The sequence below is a fragment of the Ornithorhynchus anatinus genome, chromosome 2, assembly GCF_004115215.2.
Source record: "Ornithorhynchus anatinus isolate Pmale09 chromosome 2, mOrnAna1.pri.v4, whole genome shotgun sequence".
Classification (NCBI taxonomy): domain Eukaryota; kingdom Metazoa; phylum Chordata; class Mammalia; order Monotremata; family Ornithorhynchidae; genus Ornithorhynchus; species Ornithorhynchus anatinus.
In genome coordinates, this window is record NC_041729.1 from 106,671,798 (window position 1) to 106,696,309 (window position 24,512).

The following is a 24,512-nucleotide window of genomic DNA, read 5'->3' on the forward strand; positions in this document are numbered from 1 at the left end:
GTGATGGAGAAGTCTGGGAGCGGACCGGGCTTGGGAGGGAAGATGAGGAGCTCAGTCTTGCTCATGTTGAGTTTTAGGTGGCGGGCCGACATCCAGGTGGAGACGTCCCGGAGGCGGGAGGAGATGCGAGCCCGAAGGGAGGGGGAGAGGACAGGGGCGGAGATGTAGATCTGCATGTCATCTGCGTAGAGATGGTAGTCAAAGCCGTGAGAGCGGATGAGTTCACCGAGGGAGTGAGTGTAAATGGAGAACAGAAGAGGGCCAAGAACTGACCCTTGAGGAACTCCAACAGTTAAAGGATGGGAGGGGGAGGAGGCTCCAGCGTAGGAGACCGAGAATGATCGGCCAGAGAGGTAAGAGGAGAACCAGGAGAGGACAGAGTCCGTGAAGCCAAGGTGAGATAAGGTAATTACCCCAGTGCTTAGAACAGTGTTTGGCACCTAGTAAGCACTTAACAAATACCATTGTTATTATCATTATTATATCCCAACTCACACAAACACACTCATATACACTCTATGTATCACAACAGGCCTTATGAAACAAAGAACCCTGATGTTGAGACACTGTTTCCCAGTAATAATAATAATAATTATGATAATAATAATAATGTTGGTATTTGTTAAGCGCTTACAATGTGCAGAGTACTGTTCTAAGCGCTGAGGTAGACACAGGCGAATCAGGTTGTCCCACGTGGGGCTCACAGTCTTCATCCCCATTTTACAGATGAGGTAAGTGAGGCACAGAGAAGTTAAGTGACTTGCCCACAGTCACACAGCTGACAAGTGGCAGAGCTGGGATTCGAACTCATGACCTCTGACTCCAAAGCCCGTGCTCTTTCCACTGAGCTATGCTGCTATATGTTAAGGGTTGACTACATGCCAAGCCCCGTTCTAAGCACTGGGATAGAACAAGGAAATCAAGTTAGACACAGTTCCTGTCCCACATGGGGATCACGGTCTGCATCTCCATTTTACTGATGAGGTAACTGAGGTCCAGAGAAGTGAAATGATTTGCCCAAGGTCATATAGCAGACAAGTGGCAAAGGAGGAATTAGAACCCACATCCTCTTACTTCCCAGCCAGTGCACTTGCCATTAGGCCATGCTGCTTCCTTGTAATGATCTGAGCAGCACAGTGAAGTATGGGCAGAGAGGAGAAAGACCGGAGGCAGGGAGGTCAGTGGGGAGTCTGATGCAGTAACCCAGGTGGAATAGGATAAGTGTTCAGACCAGTGGTGTGGGTGGAGAGAAAAACAGGTGGATTCTTGAGATGTGGCAAAAAGAGAACTGACAGGATTTGGTGACAGGCTGAATATGGGGATTGAAAGAGAGAGATATGAATCAAGGCCAGTGGGCTTGAGAGACAGGGAGTATGGTGGTGTTGTCAACAGTGATGGGGAAATTGTGGGGAGGAGAAGATTGGGAAAGGAGATAAGAAGTTCAGAGTTTCAGGTTATGATTCAGGGCGTTCCCCAGAAAGGGATCCAGAAAGACACTGACGAGCAATGGAAAGCAGTTGTCTCCAGGCCTTTCTTCCCCTTCTTCTCGAGAATACTGAATATGATGACATCTTGGAGTCTCTGTGTTATTTCTTCAGCCTTCCAAGTATCATTGGAAATCCTATGCCCATATCTAAGGATTGGGCAGTTTAAAGAGACAGACAGATAGACATAGTTATAGAATGATAAAGAGATTTCATAGATTTCTGCTGGTCTACCTTAAATTCAGGTGTTTCTTTTTTCATTACTTCCCACTGCAAACCAGACAACCCTCCAAGTAAGGGATAAGGTCTCACTTTCACATTTTGGCCAGTTCTCCAAACTTCACGGAGCCTCATATTTGGTGCCAGAAGACATTTTTAGAAGACCATGATGGTGTCGTTGCCATCTGTGTAAGATTCCCTCCAGGCCTGTGATGAGGGTTGTTCCATCTGTACTGTGCAGCAGGGCGTTGGTAGGATGGTTGAAACCATGGAACTTCTTTAGTGATGAGGAAGATTGCTTAGTTTGATGGCAGTTAGCATAGTCAATCCATCGATCAGTCAATGGAATTTATTGAGTTCTTCCTACATGCTTGGGAGAGTACAACAGTATGACCCTTGATTGTCCTAGTCTTAGCCTCTCACGACTGGTCATAAGTGTTTCTAGATGTGGCCTACTTCCCCTCAGTGAAGTTGTTGTCAGCTTCCTCTTTGTTAGATTATGAGGAGTCACAAGGTGTTGATGGACTCCTTGCTCAGCTACAAGTTTGTTTTTTTTCTTCTGTGAGTCATTTTTCACCAGTCTTAGAGTTGGTATCATTGCCATTCATTTGTCTTAATCAATCAATCAGCAGGATGTATTGAGCACTGACTGTATGCAGAGTACAATATAATACTTGGGAGAGTATAATATAATACTAAGCGCTTTGAGGAATACAATACAGTAGAGTTAGTAGACACAATTCCTACCCACAAGGAGTTTACAGTCTAAACTGAGAGACAGTCCTTTAAGCACTTGATATTCAACCCACCTCCAGGCCCACAGCACGTATGTACCTACACTTATATTCTCCCATTCCCCCTATCTGTAATATATTTTAATGTCCCTCTAGACTCTAAGCTCCTTGTGAACAGGGATCAAGTCTACCAATTCTGTTATTTTGCATTCTCCCAAGTATTTAGTACAGTGCTCTGTTCACAGTAAGCATTCAATAAATACCACTGACTGACTGACTACCTGCCACTTGCCTGCCGTATGACCTTGGGCAAGTCACTTGACTTTTCTGTACCTCCATTTCCTCATCTGCAAAATGGGGGTTAACTAGCTGTTCTCCCTGCCCCATAAATGTGAGCCCCAAGTGGAACAGAGACTGTATCTGATTTGATTGTATCCACCCCGGGGCTTGGCATGTGGTCAAGACTTACGGTCCTCTAGACTCTAAGCTCACTGTGGGCAGAGAATGTGTCTGTTTTATTGTACTCTCCCAAGGGCTTAGTTTAGTGTTCTGCACACATTAAGTGCTAAATAAATACGATTGACTGAGTGCTCTGAATTTCAAGAGTGAAACCACCTAACCAATGCAGGATAATTTTGCTAAAACTGATTTGGATTTGCTCAGTGCAATGAAAAGAGAATTGGGAATTTGAATTTTCTTCTGAGACTTAATCATAGCATTAATAAAGCTACTATGTCTCAGCTAATGCCTTACCCAAAGGATAAAATTGCAGCAGTATCCAAGATGGTTTTAGAATGCTAAATCTAGGCATGTTGTTCCAGCAGGAAAAGTAATAGCTATCATTTTTGTAGCTAGCCAATATTGCCCTAGTGGGATTAGGCTATTCACAGATATTCTTTTGTCACAACGTAATAATTATATTATCAGTGATTTTATCCTTTTTTTTCAACCTTATTTCTGGCTTCATTGTTGAATTCCCCTCCACCTGTCCCAATCCAAATTGCCCAGTGATTATTTCTAGGAAGTGGCCAGTACCCAATTAGGTAAAGATTTTTTTAATGGTATCCATTAAGGGCTTCCTAGGTACCAGGATGCTGTACTAAGCACTGGGCAAGCTAAATCCCCATTTTACGGATGAGGTAACTGAGGCTCAATTAAATGACATGCCCAAGGTCTCCTAGCAGACAAGTAAGGGAGTCGGGAAGCTCTTTCCAGTAGGCCATGCTGACGTGTCAATATGTGTACTCTTTTCTTCATCTGGATTCCAGTTCTTCCCCCAGATATGCCCTTCCCCAGGTTCTTTGCTGAGTTGAGAAATTTTCTGGGCAAAACCCTTCCAATTTTCCTATTGGTGAGGCCTTCCCATTTTCCCATCCCTTAATACCATCTGTGAGTCTGGAGAATGGGATTACACAGAACTCTGCAGTTCCTCTGGGAAACAGCTGCTTCCTCTGGAGCCTGCCCTGGAAGGCCCTTTGGCTATAACTCTTTTCCCCATCTCTCCTGAGCTGAGAGAGCCCAACACAGAGCTGATACACTCCCACTCAGCTTGAATCAATCGTATTTATTGAGCACTTACTATGTGCAGAGTAGTACACTAAATGCTTGGGAGAGTACAATACAGCAATAAACTGAAACATTCCAGCTCACAACAAGCTTACAATCTAGATCAAGGGAAACAGACATCAATACAAATAAGTAAATTACAGATATGTACATAAGTGCTATGGGACTGGGAGCAGGGAGGAAGAAAGGGAGCAAGCCAAGACGACACAGAAAGGAGTGGGAGAAGAGGAACAGGGGGCTTAGTCTGGGAAGGCCTCTTGGAGGAGATGTGCTTTCAATAAGACTTTTAAGAAGGGTAGAGTAATTGTCAGATTTGAGGAGGGAAGATGTTCCAGGCCAAAGTCAGGATGTGGGCGAAGGGTTGGAGGCAAGATAGGCGAGAATGAGACACAGTGAGAAGGTTAGTATTAGAGGAACAAAGGGGCTGGGTTGTAGAAGGAGAGTTGCAAGGTGCTGTAGGAGGGGGCAAGGTGATAGAGTGCTTTAAGGCCAATAGAGAGGAGTTTTTGTTTGATGGTGAGGTGGATGGGCAACCACTGGAGTTTTTTGAGGAGCAGGTTGACAAGTTTTGAATGTTTTTGTGGAAAAATGACCTGGGCAGCAGAGTGAAGTATGGACTGGAGTGGGGAGAGACAGGAGGCTGAGAGCTCAGCAAGTAGCCTGAGGCAGTAATCCAGGCAGGATAGGATGAGCAATAGTATTAACTCCCCCGTTCCAACTCTTCTGAAGCTGCCTGGTTCTGGCCCAGAATTCTGGTTCCCCTGAGGGATTTTGGGTCCAGACTTCATTGCTGGTTTGCTCATGAACAAACCCTAACAAAGACACTGGTCACAGTCCTGGATGCTGGGGATGAATCAGAAAAAGAAGCAAAGTCTCACTTGAATAGGTATCCCCTACTACAGCTCCCAAAATATGAGAAGCCGCATGGCCTAGTGGGTAGAACCCGGGACTAGAAGTCAGAAGGACCTGCGTTCTAATCCCAGCTCCACTGCTTGTCTCCTGTGGGACCTTGGACAAGTCACTTCACTTCTCTGGGCTTCATTCCCCTCATCTGTAAAATGGAGACTAAGACTGTGAGAGCCCTGTGGGACATGAACTGTGTTCAACCTGACTAACTACCCCAGCACTTAGTACAGTGTCTGGCACATAGTAAGGAGAAGCAGCGTGGCTCAGTGGAAAGAGCACGGACTTTGGAGTCAGGGCTCATGAGTTCGAATCCCAGCTCTGCCACTTGTCGGCTGTGTGACTGTGGGCAAGTCACTTAACTTCTCTGTGCCTCAGTTCCCTCATCTGTAAAATGGGGATTAAGACTGTGAGCCCCACGTGGGACAACCTGATTCCCCTATGTCTACCCCAGCGCTTAGAACAGTGCTCGGCACATAGTAAGCGCTTAACAAATACCAACATTATTATTATAAGTGCTTAACAAATACCATAAAAAATGCCCTCATCGTCTGTAAACATCATCGATTGAGCATGTGAAAGTTTCCTCATCTCTAGCTCGTCTCTAGACTGTAAGTGCTTTGGGGGCAGGGATTGTGTCTGTTTATTGCTGTACTCTCCTAAATGCTTAGTACAGTGCTCTGCACACAGAAATCACTTAATAAATATGATTGACTGACTGAAAAATGGGGATGAAGACTGTGGGCCCCATATGGAACATGGACTGTGCCCAATCTGATTAGCTCTCATCTACTGCAGTGCTTAGTGTACATAAGCACATAGTACTGGCACATAGTAAATGCTTTTCAAATACCATAAAAAGGCCTTCATCGTGTGTAAACATCATCGACTGAGCATGTAAAAGAAGAAGAGCCTGCACATGTCCCTATTAGACAGGCCCAGAGGCTCTCTGGGGAAAGGGAATGGCAGAAAGCTGGTTCCCACTGGGAAGACCAACTAGCTGGAGGGAGGCATCCAATGATTGCAGGGGCGAGAGGGCCCTTCAGAAATGAATCACAATCAACCGCCGCCCAGAGAGAGTCACAGATACAAAAGGGTAGAGAAGCAAGGAAGAAAGAGAGACATTCACATGATCGAGATACAGGCATTGTGTCAGTTAGAGACAGAGGAAGAAAAGCAGAACCCCAGAGAAGGGAGGGAAAAAGAGCGAAGAGCGGGGAAGATAGTGAGACAGAGGGTAGGGGAAAGGAAATAGGGGGAGAAAGAAAGAGAGAGTAAAATGGTGAGAGATGAGAAAAGAAAGACATTAGGGAAGTAGGAAAATGGTTAAAGATGGAGGGGGGAGAGAAAGAGGAAGATGGTGAGAGATAAAGGGGGGAGAAAGAAAGTAGGGAAAGAAAAATGTGGTGAGACATGAGGGTGGAGAATAAAAGTACAAAGAGAGAGGAAGTTGATGAGAGATGGGGGGAGAAAGAAAATAGGGAAAGAGAAGGGGAAGATGGTGAGAGATAGGGAAGGGGAGAAATAAAGTAGGGAGAGAGGAAGATGGTGAGAGATGTGGGAGAGAAATAAAGGAAGGAAAGAGAGGAAGGTTGTGAAATAGAGATGGGGAGGGAAAGAAAGGAGGAAGAAAGAAAGATGGTAAGAGATCAGAAGGAAAAGAAAGTAGAGAGAGAGAAAGATGGTAAGAGATGGGGAGAAAAAGAAAGTAGGGAGAGAGAAAGATGGTGAGAGATGGCAAGAGAAAGGAAGGTCATGGGAGATAGGGAAGGGGGAGAAAGAAAGCTGGAGGAGAGACAAGAAGATGGAGAAAGATGGGAGGAAAGAAAGAGTGGGAAAGAGAGAGATGGAAAGGGAAGAAGAGAGAGAATATGTGAAAATTTTCAAAGGTGTTTGAAAATGTGCAGTGTGGATATTAAACAGAATCCAGATTTTTAAGAACCCTGTGGTGGTGTGGAAGAGAAAGAGTTTTCAGAAATGAGATTTTGCTCCACTTTCTTTTCCCTGTTGCTAAGGAGGTAAAATTTACAGATTCCAGGTAGCCCATGCAGCTTAAAATATCTCTTAAATATCTCTCAACTATGAGTGATCTGGAAAAATTCCATGAGAACTCAGAGGTGTCTTCGGCTGTGGACAACACGGGATAGGGGCTTCCGCCAGACACATCACCTGATTTGGGAGAGAACGGGGGAGGGAAAGGGGGGTTGCTAAATGCTTGTCGATGACGAAAAGGTCATTTGGCAAGTGAGGTTTAATCACTTGTAAGAACTGATTGACTGCCTGTTAATAAACGTCAGCCCACATATGCATTACTGCCTGCAGATGAGTGATTTACACGGTCTGGTCCCTACAGGCTGAAGAAGTCCTGAAGATTGATGGAGGGCCATGCTATTCAAACAGCAGGCGTTGCTGAGACAAAAGCTGTTCGTGCTGGGAAGCCTTGCAATTGGAAGTCTCCTCTACCTAGTTGCCAGAGTTGGGAGCTTGGATAGGTAGGTGATTAAACAAATGAGGGTGGCATTTGGAGTCTAAATGGGTCTGAATTTCAGCCTCCTTATGATTCAGTGTATTTCCATTAATTTTCCTCCCTAAAAGCACCCCAGAAACCTTTCCTTCTACAGGATTGATTTTGATTGATCTTCCCCTTCAGGACAGGGAAAAGTTGTCCTCGCCAAAGCATTTGTCTCCATTCATTGATATTCTGAATGCTCTGGCCCTTGTTTTCAGAAGGGAAACAGCCACACCAGCCAGATTTCATTACAGAAGCTCATTTTTATTTGTGTATTGACCTCCAGCCCCAGAGCCACAGTTATGATATATTCATGTTTCTTCTTTCTAAATTTGTGAGTGGGCCGCTGATGGATCCCAATGATAGTTAAAATTATGTATGAGCCTGCAAAGGAACTCATTAGATTTTGAATCCTATTGCACTTGAAAGAGGGGCTGGAGAGTCTGAACAATGTTAATGAGCTCTGATTGTCAGGTGCTGAGTGGGCCAGGTGAGGATCCTTTCTCTCAGATTGATTTTTTTTAATATTTGTTAAGTGCTTACTATGCACCAGGTACTATACTAAGTGCTGGGGTAGATACAGGCTAATTAAGTTGGACAAAGTCCATGTTCCACATGGGTCTCACAGTCTAAGTCTCCATGAGGTAACTGAGGCCCAGAGAAGTTAGGTGACTTGCCCCAGCTCACCCAGCAGGTAAGTGGTGGAGGCAGGATTAGAACCCAGGTCCTTCTGACTCCCAGACCCGTGCTCTATCCAATAGCCCATCCTGCTTTTCTAGTGATGGCCCGGAGAACCCTGGAAAGCCCACTAAGAACAGACCAGAGAACAAGGACTTGGCACTTGCACCAAGCCAGCACCTGAAAAGCTTCAGAGATGGGCAGTCCTGATCCCTTCAGCTGGCATCTCTCCAAGTTCCTTAAGAACATCCTAGAGTCAGCTGGCTATCAAAGAGAAGCAACATGGCCTTGTGGATAGAGCACAGGCCTGGGAGTCAGAAGGACCTGGGTTCTAACCCCGGCCCTGCCACTTGTCTGCTGTGTGACCTTGGCTAAATCATTTAACTTCTCTGTGCCTCGATTCCCTCATCTGCAAAATGGGGATTAAGACCGCAAGCCCCGTGTGGGACAGGGACTTTGTCCAACCTGATTAGCTTGTATCTACCCTATCGCTTAGTGCAGTATCTGGCACAAAGTAAATGTTTAACAAATACCATAAAAGAGGAGAAAAGGGTAGACTTGATTTCTGAAGGGAGAATAATCAATCAATTGTATTTATTGAACACTTAATGTTTGAAGAGCACTGTACTAATTGCTTGGGAGAGTACAATATAAGGCTAAGAATAAGGCTAGAGCCAGGGGAGTACCTGCAAATGGAGGTAGGGAGGGAGATTTGTGGGGGGTAGGGGAGGGTCCCTGTTGTGTTAGCATAGCAGAGCTGTGGGAATGCTTTTGCTGTCGTGACCCTCTCTCCTGGAAAATGTGTTCCTCTATCCCCACAGATTGAGAGTTAGGCAGTATTCCTTCCCTTCAAAACAGGTGCCTGCTATTTTTGAAAATGGTGCTAGCTGTCCTCCTTCCTCCTCTCAATCTCTAGAGTATTCATCCAAATAGGAAAGACCCTAAAAGAAAAAAAAAAAACCCTAGGTGTGTATTAAACAGGAGAGGCCAGTGGTTCCAGGGCCCTCCAGCTAAATTTGAATTACGGGGCTGGCTCTAGTAATAATAATAATCGAGGTGTTTGTAAGCGCTTTCTAGGTGCCAAGCTCGGTATTAAGCAGTAGGGTAAAAACAAGGTAATCAAATTGGACACATCCCCTCTCCCACACGGGGCTCACAAGTCTAATGGGGATGGAGAGCGGGTATTTTACAGATGAGGAAGCTGAGGTGCAGAGAACTGTGGTTAGGCCTGAGGTCACCCAGCAGGCTAGGGATGGAGCCTGGATTAGAATCCAGATCTTCTGTCTCCTGGGCCTGTATTCATTCATTCAGTGGTATTTATTGAGTGCTTACTGTGTTCAAAGCACTGTACTAACCGCTTGGAAGAGTACAATATCATAACAAACAGACACATTCCTCCCCACATCAAGCACTAGACCACACTGTTAATGTCTCCTGGGAGTTTAGCAATGTGGGCAGCAAGGAGAGCTGGCGAGAGAATGTGAATCACCTCCATCTATTTCACGGTGGTTTGACCTGGCCCCCAGACACTGAATTAATAATAATAATGTTGGTATTTGCTAAGCGCTTACTATGTGCAGAGCACTGTTCTAAGCGCGGGGGTAGATACAGGGTAATCAGATTGTCCCACGTGAGGCTCACATTTAATCCCCATTTTACGGATGAGGGAACTGAGGCACAGAGAAGTGAAGTGACTTGCCCACAGTCACACAGCTGACACGTGGCAGAGCCGGAATTCGAACCCATGACCTCTGACTCCCAAGTCCAGGCTCTTTCCACGCTGCTTCCCTAAGTATTCCCTAAGTACCCATCACTTTCTGGGGGCAGGGAGGTTTGTGATCACCTTTGTGCATAAAGCAGGATGAAAAAGCTGTATGAAAAATAACCTCCTCCTCCTGTCCTGCTCCTCCCACGGAGGCAGGGCAATGACCACATTATAAAGAATCTATCCTGTTTCCATTAGAACTGATGTATTCTGACCTGGGACTGACTTCTGACAGGGAAATCTAGAGAGATATTTTCCTGAATGTGGTAGCTACTCTTTTAATCAGTCATCAGACAAGTCAATCGTATTTATCAAGTGCTTACTGTGTGCAGAGCACTGTACTAAGCGCTTGGGGGAGAACAATATAACAATGTAACAGACATATTCCCTGTCCACAGTGAGCTTACAGTCGGCTTTTAGGAGCCAAGCAAGTATCATGGGGTGCAAAGGAATCCTGCTTCAAAATCAGCTGGAACCCTGAAATGAACTTCTTCCAAACTGCTCATTAAAAGCTTGGGTAAATGGCTACTGATGAAAATTTATCTTTGGCCAGTGTCCCTTTTGCCCTGAGACTATAGGTGGGTTCTTTGGGAAATTCAAGCCAGTTGGTGAATAAAAGTTTCAAACAGTTTTCCCTAAAAACATCATTCATGTGTTCCATGTAATAATCGATCGACTGTATTTATTGAGCACTTACTGGGTGCAGAGCACTGTACTAAGTGCTTGGGAGAGTAGAGTGTGATGATATAACAGAGTTGGTAGGTGCGTTCCCTGCCTGTAACGGGCTGACGGTCTAGAAGACAGTGAATTGGTTAAGACAAAATTCAGAAGCAGAGTGACCTATGGGGAAATATCACAGGTCTGGGAGTCAGAGAAACTGGGTTCTAATCAAGGCTCCACCTGCTATGTGACCCACTCTGTGCTTCAGTTTCCCCAGCTGTAAAATGGCAATTCAATAAGGGTTCTCCTAATACTAATAGCAATAATTGTGGGATTTTGTTAAATGCTTATTGTGTGCCAGATACTCTACTGAACTCTGGGGTGGATACAAGAAAATTAGATTGGACACAATCCCTGTCCCACATGGGACTCGCAATTCCAATCCCCATTTTACAGGTGAGGTAACTGAGGCCCAGAGAAGTGAAGTGACTTGCCCAAGGTCACCCAACAGACAAGTAGTGGAGTCAGGATAAGAACCTGGGTCCTTCTGATTCCCAGGCCCATGCTCTATCCACTACGCCATGCTGCTTCTCCTACTTAGACTGTGAGCCCCATTTGAGACCTGATTCTCTTGCATCAACCCCAGAACTCAATACAGGGCTTGGCACATAGTAGGTGCTTCACAAATGCCATAGTTTCTATTATGGGTGGTAGTTAGTGCTATGTAAATGGAATCGGATGTGAGGGCCGAAAATGGACTCCAAGGGGGTTGGGATGGATCCTTCACTCATTCATTCAATAGTATTTTTTGAGTGCTTACTATGTGCGGAGCACTGTATTAAGTGCTTGGAATGTACAAATCGTTAACAGATAGAGACAGTCCCTGCCCTTTGACGGGCTTACGGTCTAATCGGGGGAGACGGACAGACAAGAACAATGGCAATAAATAGAATCAAGGGGAAGAACATCTCATTAAAAAAGTAGCAAATAAATAGAATCAAGATCCTGGGGGGAGCAGCCCATATAAGGTCCCCAGAGGCAAAGCATCCAGGGAGACAGACTGACATACGGGTCATTTCCGGATATCCGGATGATGCCAGTGGAAGGAGGCCGGTTGGACCACAGGGCTGGTTCATAATGCCTTGCTTCTCTCCTCAGAATGAGGAGACTGTAAGCTCTGGACTGTAAGCTTGTTGTGGACAGGAATGTGTCCATTTATTGTTCTATCATACTGTCCCATGCACTTAGTACAGTGCTCTGCCCACAGTAAGTACTCAATAGACACGATCAAATGAAATACAATTGAACGAATGATGAGCGCACTCCCCCCCCCGGCCAGACTCATCTCTCGGCCTGGGCCTCAGGTGCACTGGGTGGAAGGCTGCGGCGATCAACCCCGTGACAGTATCCTTTTGTCCATTCCAGGCTGCAGCCCCTCTGCCCCATTGAAAACCGCCTGGGACCCCGCGGCCGGGCCGACTTCCCAGCCCGGGCTCTCCAGTTCAAGCGGGGGCTGCTCCATGAGTTCCGGAAGGGCAATGCCACCAAGGACCAGATCCGGCTCCACAACCTGGTCCAGCAGCTGCCCCAGGCCATCATCATCGGCGTGAGGAAGGGAGGCACCCGGGCTCTGCTGGAGATGCTCAACCTCCATCCGGCCGTCGTCAAGGCCTCTCAAGAGATCCACTTCTTCGACAACGACGAGAACTACGCCCGGGGCATCGAGTGGTACCGGAGAAAGATGCCCTTCTCGCACCCACACCAGATCACCATCGAGAAGAGCCCGGCCTACTTCATCACCGAGGAGGTGCCCGAGAGGATTTACAAAATGAACTCGTCCATCAAGCTGCTGATCATCGTCAGGGAACCCACGACGAGAGCTATTTCCGATTACACTCAGGTGCTGGAGGGGAAGGAGAGAAAGAACAAAACCTACTACAAGTTCGAGAAGCTGGCCATCGACCCGAACACCTGTGAGGTGAACACCAAGTACAAGGCGGTGAGGACCAGCGTCTATACCAAACACCTGGAGAGATGGCTGAAATATTTCCCCATCGAGCAGTTCCACATGGTGGACGGGGACCGTCTCATCACGGAGCCCCTGCCGGAACTCCAGCTGGTGGAGAAGTTCCTCAATCTTCCCCCACGGATAAGTCGGTACAATTTATACTTCAATGCCACCAGAGGGTTCTACTGCTTGCGATTTAACATTGTCTTTAACAAGTGCCTAGCGGGGAGCAAGGGAAGGATCCACCCAGAAGTGGATCCCTCCGTCATTACCAAATTGCGCAAGTTCTTTCACCCTTTCAATCAAAAGTTCTACCAGATCACTGGGAGGAAATTGAACTGGCCCTAAATGGAACTGGCATTTAACACCAGGTGTTGCACTGGGAAACTCACGCCACCGTGTCCCCTCTAGAGTGAAATATGCACTTTTCAAAGACAAAGCTACCAAGTAATTTTTTTTTTCATGCAGACTTGTACATATGCAGTATGTGACCAAATATCAGGTGGGGATGAGTGGGTTGTTTTTGTTTTTTTTACAAAGGAAGGGGAAAAAAAGAAAAAAGCATTTACTCAGCTTAGGTGCACCATTTTAAGCTATTCAAAAATAGAAGAGAAATGAATTCAGCTATTATTCAAAGAGTTTGTCTTCCTTTTTGAAATGGAATTTGTCATCTGCCATTTTCATAGAACTATGCCAAAATATTAACGTGTGCAAAATCACTGACGGCCGTGAAACTTCGGGATGTATGGGGAAGGCGGGGATCCTGGATTGATGTGATACGCATCTTTCCAAGGGAATACTGGCTCTTTCTTTTGGAGGCTGAATTGTTGCCGTGAAACTGGGTGGTTCAGTTTTCTTATGATTTTAAAAAATGTCATATCTCACAGCATTTGACAATGTTCCAAAGTTCCTGTGGTGAATTTGCACTATTCTTTCTTTGGGGGGTGGACCATAGTGTTACTCGTTAGCATGTCAACCATGTGTCCGAAAATCAAAATAATTTTTCTTCTATGCTCAGATATCAATAAAGCAAACTGTCATGTATATAGTGTATATTGTCTGTAAATACTGGTTTCACACTAAGTAATTCTATTTTGTAAACTGAATATGGCTATTTAATTTATTGTGAAAATTAAATTTATTGTGGTATTTAAAAATGGAATGGATTAAAATTACTCTATGTGCAAGCTTCCTTCACTTCTTTACGTTCCTCCTGGTGACTCCCTTCATTCCAAAGACTGTGAATCATGGATGAGGGAAAAGACGGCTCCTCTCCTGGGTTTGAGGGCCTGGAGAAGTCAGGTGAGTGGAGAGAAAATGGGTTTACTTTCCATTTCAGTCATTGGGGAATCCGATGCACCTGCCTCTCAAGGAGCACTAACAAGGTCGAGTTAAACTCTACCACATTTAGTTCCCTCCTAGTCACCCTTGGGTTCAAAGCGTGGTAGAGAAACTTGAGAGACCCAGGCACAGAGGACCACTTAATATAAGCTCTCATCAGGTCAGAGCAGCAGAGAGGTGAGAATGAGAAAGACACAAAGATTTCTGTGACCTTGGTTTGTGATTCAGCTGCTGCTGTTTCAGGAGTGAAGGTAAGATTTTAGTGTCCTCTCTCGTAAATGCAAATACATCAGGCTACTCAAAAAATGATCGAGTTGCAAGCTGTGTTGATATCACCAGCATAAACATATGGCTTGTTTTTCCACCCAGGGAAATTAGTTCTAAATTGGGTATCTTCCCTCCATTAAGCATTCTGTATGATGCTTAAATATATATCAGAAAAACAGGGCAAGACGCAAAATAGAATTACTCCTTTTTTCTAAAATTAAAAAAAGAGCTTTCTACAATTTTAGGCTAGATGGTATCTAAGGACAGTTTGAGTGGAGGCTGGAGCTGGATATCACAGTAGGCTTTGCAGAAATTCATAAATTGCAGTCAAGTCCCATTAGACTGTGATCGATTGAAGGTTTTTCCGAGGGCTGTGTATCCTGTTCAGCAATTTGATGAAACATATTTTGAAACAAGTAGCTTTTAAATCTCCCCCAGCAGTATGAATGCTGAAATCATAGCATTTTTAATCAGTTTAAATTAGCAGGGAATGCTCTTCTGTCTTGGATGAAACAGGTGTGCTCCAAACACACCAATAGGCTCAGACTCCTGACTGGATCATGCTCACATTCATTTAACTCAGTCGTATTTACTAAGCGCTTGCAGTGTGCAGAGCACTGTACTAAATGCTTGGGAAAGAATAATGCAACCATAAACAGTGAGAGTCCCTAACCGCAACGAGCTCACAGTCTAGAGTCTAGAGAAGCAGCGTGACTCAGTGGAAAGAGCCCGGGCTTGGAAGTCAGAGGTCACGGGTTCGAATCCTGGCTCGGCCACTTGTCAGCTGTGTGACTGTGGACAAGTCACTTAACTTCTCTATGCCTCAGTTACCTCATCTGTAAAATGGGGATTAAGACTGTGAGCCTCACGTGGGACAACCTGATTACCCTGTATCCACCCCAGCGCTTAGAACAGTGCTCTGCCCATAGTAGGCGCTTAACAAATACCAACATTATTATTATTAGAGGGAGCAGAGTAGTCTAATGGAAAGAGCACCAGCTTGGGAGTCAGAGGATCTGGGTTCTAATCTCCTCTCCACCAATTGCCTGCTGTGTGACCTAGGGCCAGTCCTTAAACTTCTCTTGGCTTCAGTTTCCTCATCTGTAAAATGGGGACTTAATGTCTCTTCTCCTTCCCACTTAGATTGTCAGCCCCATCTGGAACAGGGACTGTGTCATTCATTCATTCATTCAATAGTATTTATTAAGCGCTTGGGATGAACAAGTCGGCAACAGATAGAGACAGTCCCTGCCGTTTGGCGGGCTTACAGTCTAATCGGGGGAGACGGACAGACAAGAACAATGGCACTAAACAGCGTCAAGGGGAAGAACATCTCGTAAAAACAATGGCAACTAAATAGAATCAAGGCGATGTACAATTCATTAACAAAATAAATAGGGTAACGAAAATATATACAGTTGAGCGGACGGGTACAGTGCTGTGGGGATGGGAAGGGAGAGGTGGAGGAGCAGAGGGAAAAGGGGAAAATGAGGCTTTAGCTGCGGAGAGGTAAAGGGGGGATGGCAGAGGGAGTAGAGGGGGAAGAGGAGCTCAGTCTGGGAACGCCTCTTGGAGGAGGTGATTTTTAAGTAAGGTTTTGAAGAGGGAAAGAGAATCAGTTTGGCGGAGGTGAGGAGGGAGGGCGTTCCAGGACCGCGGGAGGACGTGACCCAGGGGTCGACGGCGGGATAGGCGAGACCGAGGGACGGCGAGGAGGTGGGCGGCAGAGGAGCGGAGCGTGCGGGGTGGGCGGTAGAAAGAGAGAAGGGAGGAGAGGTAGGAAGGGGCAAGGTGATGGAGAGCCTTGAAGCCTAGAGTGAGGAGTTTTTGTTTGGAGCGGAGGTCGATAGGCAACCACTGGAGTTGTTTAAGAAGGGGAGTGACATGCCCAGATCGTTTCTGCAGGAAGATGAGCCGGGCGGCGGAGTGAAGAATAGACCGGAGCGGGGCGAGAGAGGAGGAAGGGAGGTCAGAGAGAAGGCTGACACAGTAGTCTAGCCGGGATATAACGAGAGCCCGTAATAGTAAGGAGTGTCTTATCTGACTGTATCTACCCCAGGGCTTGGTTCAATGCTTGGGACAGAGTAAGTGCTTAATGAATACCACAATTATTATTATCATCACTAGTCAGTCAATCATATTTATTGAGCACTTAGTATGTGCAGAGCACTGTACTAAGCACTTGGGAGAGTACGATATGCCAATGGAACACATTCTCTGCCCACACTGAGATTAAAGTCTAGAGGGGGAGACATGCATTAATCATAAATACAATCACAGATATGTACATAAGTTCTGGAGGCAGGGCTTCTATGTTCAATCAAGCAATGGCACTTATTGAGTGTTTACTGTGTGCAGAGCACTGTACAAAGCACTTGGGAAAGTACAGTACAATAGAGTTGATAGACATGATCCCTGCCCACAAAAAGCTTGCAATCTATGGAACCTAGGGGAACATGTGACTTGGTGCTGAATTCCCCAGGATGCTAACTTTCTGTCCCACATCTAGTGAATAGAACATGGGCCTGGAAGTCAGAAGGACCTGAGTTCTAATCCTGACCCTGTCACTTGGGCAAGACATTTCACTTCCCTGTGCCTCAGTTACCTCATAGCAGCGTGGCTCAGTGAAGTCGAAGCCCGGGCTTGGGAGGCAGAGGTCATGGGTTCGAATCCCGGCTCTGCCACTTGTCAGCTGTGTGACTGTGGACAGGTCACTTAACTTCTCAGTGCCTCAGTTCCCTCATCTGTAAAATGGGGATTAAGACTGGGAGCCTCATGTGGGACAACCTGATTACCCTGTATCTACCCCAGCGCTTAGAACGGTGCTCTGCACATAGTAAGCGCTTAACAAATACCAACGTTATAAACTAGGGATTGTGAGACCCATGTGGGGCATGGACTGTGTCCAATCTGATTAGCTTGCATCTACCCCAGTGCTTAGTACAGTGCTTGGCACACAGTAAGGGCTTAACAAATATCACTGAATAAAAAAATCCTGGTTCCACTACTTGTCTGCTGTGTGACACTGGGAAAATCACTTAACTTCTTTGTGCCTAAACTACTTCATCTGTAAAAATGTGGAGTAAGGTTGTGAGCCCCATAGGAGAAGTAGTGTTACCTAATGGATGGAGCACAGGCCTGGGAATCAGAAGGACCTGGGTTCCAATCCAAGGTCCGCCATTTCTCTGCTGTGTTACCTTAGGAAGTGACTTCACTTCTCTGTGCCTCGATTACCTCAACTGTAAAATGGGAGCCCTGTGACCCCTCTGTGGGGCATAGACTGTGTCCAAACTTGTATCTACCCCATTGCTCAATACAATACCTAGCACATAGTCGTGGGTAGTGGAAAGAGGCCGGACTTGGGCGTCAGAGGTCATGGGTTCTAATATAGCTCCACCACTTGTCAGCTGTGTGATCTTGGGTAAGTCACTTAACTTATCTTGCCTCAGTTACCTCATCTGTAGAATGAGGATGAAGAATGCGAGCCCCACGTGGGACAACCTAATTATCTAGTATCTACACCAGCACTTAGAACAGTGCTTGGCACATAGTAAGCGCTTAACAAATACCAACATTATTATTGTAAGCGCTTAACAAATACCATAAAAAAGGGACCCTGTCCAACCTGATTATCTTATATCTAACCCAGCACTTTGCATAGTGCCTCGCACAGGGTAAGAGCTTAACAGATATATTAAAAAAAAATGTAATTGTTGAAAAGGAGCTTCATGGACCACCAAACAGGATGGCAGCTCACCCTGCTTCGATGCGTCAGCCGGTTAGCTACCAACTGTCCTGGGAGCTTAAAGTAACTTCCAGAGGCCACCAGAGCTGCAGGCTGTGAGAATTACGGCAAGAGGGAAGATATTCCAGGCTGCAGATACTTTGATGCTGTTTTACGGCTCAAAAGGAGATGCTTGTTGAGGCAAAATGGTAGTGGGGGAGGGCTGCTCTTCCAGAGTCGGCTGGGACCCCCATCTTCCTAGGCAAGGGCTTCCTGGAACTGTGTAGATACTCTGCAGCTGAGGGGAAGCCGGTCAGCTCCACAGACACCGCTCTGGGCAGGGGCAAGGAGTGCTAAAACACGCTCATCCCATATTTTCACAACATCTCTCCTCGTTGATTCTCTTTTTCTCCCTGCCATTCACCCAGTTTCACCAATCCATTGTCACAGACAGCTTTGGACATTGCCTCTCTGGATCACCCTACAACCCCGTACCTCTACACTTAAGCCCTCTTTGCCTTTTCTTCAACTCCCTTCTGCATCACCCTGATTTGCTCCCTTTATTCATCACCCCCTCCCGGCCCCTTAGCACTTACGTACATAAGTCGTTTATGTTAATGTCTGCCTCCCCTTCTAGACTGTAAGTTCACTGTGGGCAGGAAATGTCTGTTATATTGTTGTATTGTACTCTTCCAAGCTCATATTACAGTGCTCTGCACACGGTAAGCGCTTAGGGAATACTGTTGACTGACTACCTAACTGAAGCCAGCTCTAGATAGTAAGTTCATTGTAGGTGGGGACCATGTCTACCAACTCTGTTATATTGTACTCTCCCAAGCATTTAGTATAGTGCTCTGCACACAGTAAGTGCTCGATAAATACGATTGATTCATTGATTGATAGGTATCTCACATACCACAAAGACACCACCGGTTGAAGGTTGTTCCACTCAGTGATAACGGAAAAGGGAATGAGGAGGATCTAGCAGGTTCTGCAGGTGTAGAAGGCCTAGGGCTAGTGAGCCTGGAGGCCACAGGTTGTACCCAGAGCCCCCTCAGGCAATCTTCAAGGAAATACCTCTGGGTAGATCACGGGCCTGGGAGTCAGAAGGTCATGGGTTCTAATCGCAGCTCCATCACTCGTCTGCTGTGTGACCTAGAGCAGGTCACTTTTCTCTGAACCTCAGTGACCTCATCTGTAAAATGGGGATTGAGTTTGTGAGCTCCAGGTCGAACAGGGACTGTGTTCAACCCGACTATATTGTATCTATTCCAGTGCTTAGTACAGTATCTAGAACATAGTAAGTGCTCAGCTAATACCATTATCATCATTATTATTATTATTATCATTATTAAGGGAGGGCAGATGCCTCAGACTCTACTGAGACCCCCTGCAGGCAATCCTTGAGGGGGCACCTCTAGGCATGGGGGACCGGGCAGAGAGCGTGGATTTTTCAGTGTGATGTGTCACCGTGGCAGAAAAAAACCAACTCAAACTTATGTCCTGCTGGGAGTGGGAAACCCAATCAAAAATTCTACTCCAGTCAGAAGCCTGGGCACCCAGACGCTGAAGAAGCTGGGAATCATTCAGTAGCTCCCTGGGTCTATATGGGAAAATGTTGCTCACCCAAATGGGAAAATTTTGCCTCATCCACCTAGCTTCACCAAAAGTCATAACCTGTTGGCAAAATGGTACTTGTTAAGCATTTACTATGTGCGAAGCACCGTTCTAAGTGCAAAGGTAGATACAAGGTAATCAGGTTGGACACAGTCCCTGTCCCACATAGGGCTCACAGCCTCAATCCCCATTTTACAGATAAGGGAAGTGAGGCACAGAGAAGTTAAGTGACTTACTCAAGGTCATACAGCAGGCAATTGGAGCCAGGATTAGAACCCAGGTCCTTCTGTCTTCCAGACCCATGCTCTATCCAGTAGGCCATGACATGCTTGATTTTAATTTACCATTGTCCTGCAGAGCAATGTGATGTCCCTCCTAACTCAATAAATTAGAAAATCCTAGAGATCTGGTTGTTGGAGCCTATTAACGCAGGAGGATTGATGGAGACCATAAATATTGCTTTCATCATTAACATCTCAACATCTCAAAATATGCTTTTTTCTAAGACTCAGTGAACAAGAAAGCTTTACTTACACCTGCCCCAACCACAGCCACTCAGAACAATCACTACAAAGAAAAGCTCCTTTTAATTTCTTCTCTTTGGGATTTTTCTGTTTATATTTTCTTGGATCATTTGGAAGGGCTTTTTGAAAATGTTTGGCCGTCGACTGTTAGCAAGCATGTACTTCTCCCAGAAAACACTTTATTTGTACTCCAGGGACACAGTGGGTTACTGGAAGGCAGCTTCAGGACAAAGGTCTTCTTCTTTAAATGAAATCAAGGAGGCAGCAACTTGTCTTTGTTATTTAGTCAGAACAGTTACATTCCTTTTGAATTAAGACTTAAAATACAGGCTATAAGTTCCAGCTGCCTGGCTAACTGCTTTAGGAATCCCTTTCTGGATTTTGAATCACACACGTGATAACTGTTCAGAACTAATAATAATAATTATGGTATTTGTTAAATGCTTACTCTGGGCCAAGCACTGTTCTAAGTGCTAGGGTAAATATAGGGTAATTAGGTTGTCCCACGTGGGGCTAATAGTCTTAATCCCCATTTTACAGATGAGGTAACTGAGGCATAGAGAAGTTAAGTGACTTGCCCAAGGTCACGCAGCAGATAAGTGGCGGAGCCGGGATTAGAACCCACTTCCTCTGACTCCCGAGCCCGGGCTCTTTCCACTAAGCCATGCTACTTCTCTAGACAAACTACTAGACAAAGGGTCCTTGGATGGCGCACTACAATTAATTAGAAAAAAAGGATCATGCTGTGTAAATTTTCATGTGTTTGGGCTTATGGATTTATCATTTTTCCACTTGAATATTTACCAAGAGAGCACTGGAGTCAGTGGAAAAATATGTTCACTAATTTGATAAAGTCCAGTGAAAATGTGGAAGAGGCAGACCAGCAGCTAGACAGAGACTATAACAGTGATAATGGAAGAACTGTTAGGTTGCAGATTATGGCAGAGGACAGGATGTTCTGGAGAAAGTATATCCGTGGAGTCTCTATGAATCGGAAACGACTCGACACTTAATAATAATAAAATTTGATAAAATTCCCATACAATGGAACTTGCAGTCCATCCATCAGTGGTATTTAGTGAGTGCTTACTGTGTGCAGAGCCCTGTACTAAGCATTTGGGAGAGTCTAATACAATCAAGTTGGTAGACAAAATAGCTGCCTACAAGGACGAAGCAGCTTGGCCTAGTGGAAAGAGCAAGGGCCTGGGAGTCAGAGGAACTTGGTTCTAATCCCAACTCTGCCACATGTCTTCAAGATGACCGTGGGCAAGTCACTTAATTTCTCTGTGACTCAGTTACCCAATCTGTAAAATGGGGATTAAATCCTACGCCCTCCTACTTAGACTGTGAGCCCCCTATGGGATAGGGATTGCGTCCAACTTGATTAACTTGTAACTATCCCTGTTCTTGGAACAGTGCTTGGCACATAGTAAATGCTTAACAAGTACCATAATTAAGGAGCACGCAGAGTAGAAGGGGAGACAGGCAGTAAAATAAATTACAGATAGGGGAAATGGTAGACTATAAGGATATGTAAATTCCGTGGGGCGGGGTGGAATGAGTATCAGGGTGCTTAAAAAGTACAGGCCCAAGTCAGAGACAACTCAAAATGGAGGGTGAATTGGATGGGGATATGGATTATCCAGGGAAGGCTTCTTGGAGGAGATATTTTAGTATGGCTTTAAAAGTGGGAAGAGTGGTGATCTGCCCTATATGAAGGGAGAGGGAGTCCCAGGCCAGAGGGAGGTTGTGGGCAAGGGGTTGGCAACAAGACAGATGAGATCAAAGTAAAGTGAATAGGTAGGCATTATAGGAGCTAAGTGTGCAGTCTGGGTTATAGTAGAATAGCAAAGAAATTAGGTTGGGGAGAGCTGATGAGTGCTTTAAAATTAGTGATCAAGAGTTTCTGTTTGATGTGGATGTTTGTGAGGAGTGGGGAGGCGTGGACCAGATAGATTTTTAGAAAAATGAGCCAAGCAGCAGAGTGAAGTATGGGGAGAGACAGGTTGCAGGGAGGTCAGCAAGGAGACTGATGCAGTTGTCAAGGTAAGATATATGATTAAGTGCTTGGATCAGCATGGCTTTGTCTTGTGCTGTCGAGTCATCTCCGATCCACAGTGACCACTGATACGTCTCTCCCAAGGCCCCACTCTCCACCTGCAATCGTTCTAGTAGTGTATCCATAGAGTTTTCTTGGTAAAGAGAGACAGGAAGAGTGGTGCTGGTGTCTAAAGTGATAGGAAAGTCAGGAGGAGGAAAGGGTTTGGATGGGAAGATGAAGAGTTTGAAGGGTAGGTGTTACATCCAAGTAGAAATGTCCTTAAAGCAAGAGGAAATGTGAGACTGCAGAGAGGGAGAAAGGTCAGGGCTGGAGAGGTAGATTTGGGAATCTTCGGCGTAGAGAGGATAATAGGAGGCGTGAGAGAATTAGTTCTCCAAGTGGGGGGGTGTAGATGGGGAACAGAAGGGAGAGAGATTGAGCCTTGAGGGACCTCCCACAGTTTGTCATTCAATCATATTTACTGAGCACTTTCTGTGTGCAAAGCACTGTGCTGAGTATTTGGGAGAGGACAATATAACAATAAACAGTGACATTCTCTCCTCACAATAAGCTGACAGTTAGAAGATGGAAGGCAGAGGAGGAACCTGCAAAGAGACTGAGAAGGAGCAGCAGGGAGATAAGAGGAGAACCAGGAGACATCAGCGTGGCTCAGTGGAACGAACACGGTCTTGGGAGTCAGAGGTCATAGGTTCGAATCCCGGCTCTGCCACTTGTCAGCTGTGTGACTGGGGGCAAGTCACTTAACTTCTCTGTGCCTCAGTTCCCTCATCTGTAAAATGGGGATGAAGACTGTGAGCCTCACGTAGGACAACCTGATTACCCTGTATCTACCCCAGTGCTTAGAACAGTGCTCTGCACATAGTAAGTGCTTAACAAATACCAACATCAGTATCAGTGAAGAGAAAGTTAGATAATGTTTCCAGGAGAAGGGAGTGGTCCACAGTGTCAAAGGCAGCTGAGAAGTCCAGGAGGATTAGGATGGAGTAGAGACTACTTAATTTGTCAAGAAGGAGGTCACTGGGGATCTTAAAAAGAGTAATTTCCATGGAGTTGAAGGGGCAGAAACCAGACTGTAGAAGATCCAGGACAACATTACCCTCAGGATCACAACTGGAGAGTTTCCAGTACTCTACCAGTTTTGGCTACAGGAGTGAGAGTCAAGCAGAGGCCTCCTCATTTCATTCCTAGCTTGGGCAGTGGTTAGCGAGTGGCAGGCAATCTGCTACAAGTCAAAACTCACCTGTGTCGGGCAGCAGCGGCATGGGAGACAGTTGAGGGTGGAGGCTCAAGTTTACTGCGTGGAAGATGGCAGTGGTAAAACATTTCTCTATTTTTATCCAGAAAACTCTCTGAATCCACTACCAGAATGATTGCAGAAGGAGATAGGGCGTTCTGGGAGAGACGTATCCATGGAGTCGCTATGGGTCGGAAACGATTCCACAGCATAAGACAGGGCAAGAGGAGATCACTGGAGGAGAGGAAGTGGAGGCAGAGATCGAAAACAAAATACTTGAGGAATGGTAGGAGGGATATGGGGTGATAACTGGAGGGAGTGGCGAGATCGAGGGAGGGTATTTTTAAGGATAGGAATATATGGACATGTTTGAAAGCATTGAGAAGTAGCATGGCCTAGTGGATAGAGCGAGGACCTGGGTCCCAATACCACTCTGCCACTTCTCTGCTGAGTGATCTTGGGCAAATCACTTAACCTCACTGTGCCTCAGATTCCCTCATCTGCCAAATGGGGATTAAGACTGTGAGCCCCATGTGGGACCGGGGCTGTGTTCAACTTTATATTTACCCCAGTGCTTTGTACCTTGCCTGACACACAGTAAGAACTTAACAAATATCATTGTTTTAAAAAGGTGCTTACCCCACCCCAACAGCACTTATGTACGCATCCTTATACTCAGTTCCTTTCCCTTACCTGCCATTTACTTTAATGTCTTGCTCTCGTCCTAGACTCTAAGTTCCTCGAGAGCGTGGATTGTGTCTACTTATTTCACCGTACTCACCTAAGTGCTCAGCACAGTGCTCTGCACAGAATGCAGGCCCAATAAATGCCATTGTTTGATAGATTGAATACTGTAGGCAGGACACTTTACTGAACGTTGTTTGGAACTCACTCTGTGTGGGCCCCGTACTATTCATGTGTGCAAAGGGCTGTCTGATGGATTCTTATTGGGATCAGGGCACTGGATTAGGCATTTACTGAATGTAGGACTCTTGTTGTTCCCAGAGTTCTACAGAGGGTGGTTACTGTGTACAGGACACCATACCAAATGTCTCCTGTGTACAGAGCATTGCTCTGCGTATCTAATGCCTGCAGGGCACTGTATATATCACCTACTGTCTGATGAAAACTCTAATGGCTGCCTACCATCTGCAGAGCATTGTACTGAGCACCCAGTACAGGTAGAACTCTGTACTGGGTGCCTACTCTGTGCAGAG

The 24,512-nt window shown here is 45.8% G+C and overlaps 1 protein-coding gene and 1 non-coding gene across 2 annotated transcripts in view; both read left to right on the top strand.

Annotated features, from left to right (window-relative positions):
• Positions 1 to 13,718, top strand: part of HS3ST5 (heparan sulfate-glucosamine 3-sulfotransferase 5) — a 256,972-nt gene extending 243,254 nt beyond the window's left edge. Inside the window, exons 3-4 of the mRNA XM_029050771.2 lie at positions 7,260 to 7,398; positions 11,944 to 13,718. Coding sequence (XP_028906604.1) covers positions 7,292 to 7,398; positions 11,944 to 12,874 — 1,038 coding nt within the window. The 5' untranslated portion in view covers positions 7,260 to 7,291 and the 3' untranslated portion in view covers positions 12,875 to 13,718. The remainder of the gene's footprint in view (positions 1 to 7,259; positions 7,399 to 11,943) is intronic.
• Positions 13,719 to 23,153: 9,435 nt separating this feature from the next.
• LOC114809864 lies at positions 23,154 to 23,291 on the top strand. The gene has a single exon (XR_003757636.1). It is a non-coding gene; the product is annotated as a small nucleolar RNA SNORA7 (small nucleolar RNA).
• Positions 23,292 to 24,512: the final 1,221 nt, after the last annotated feature.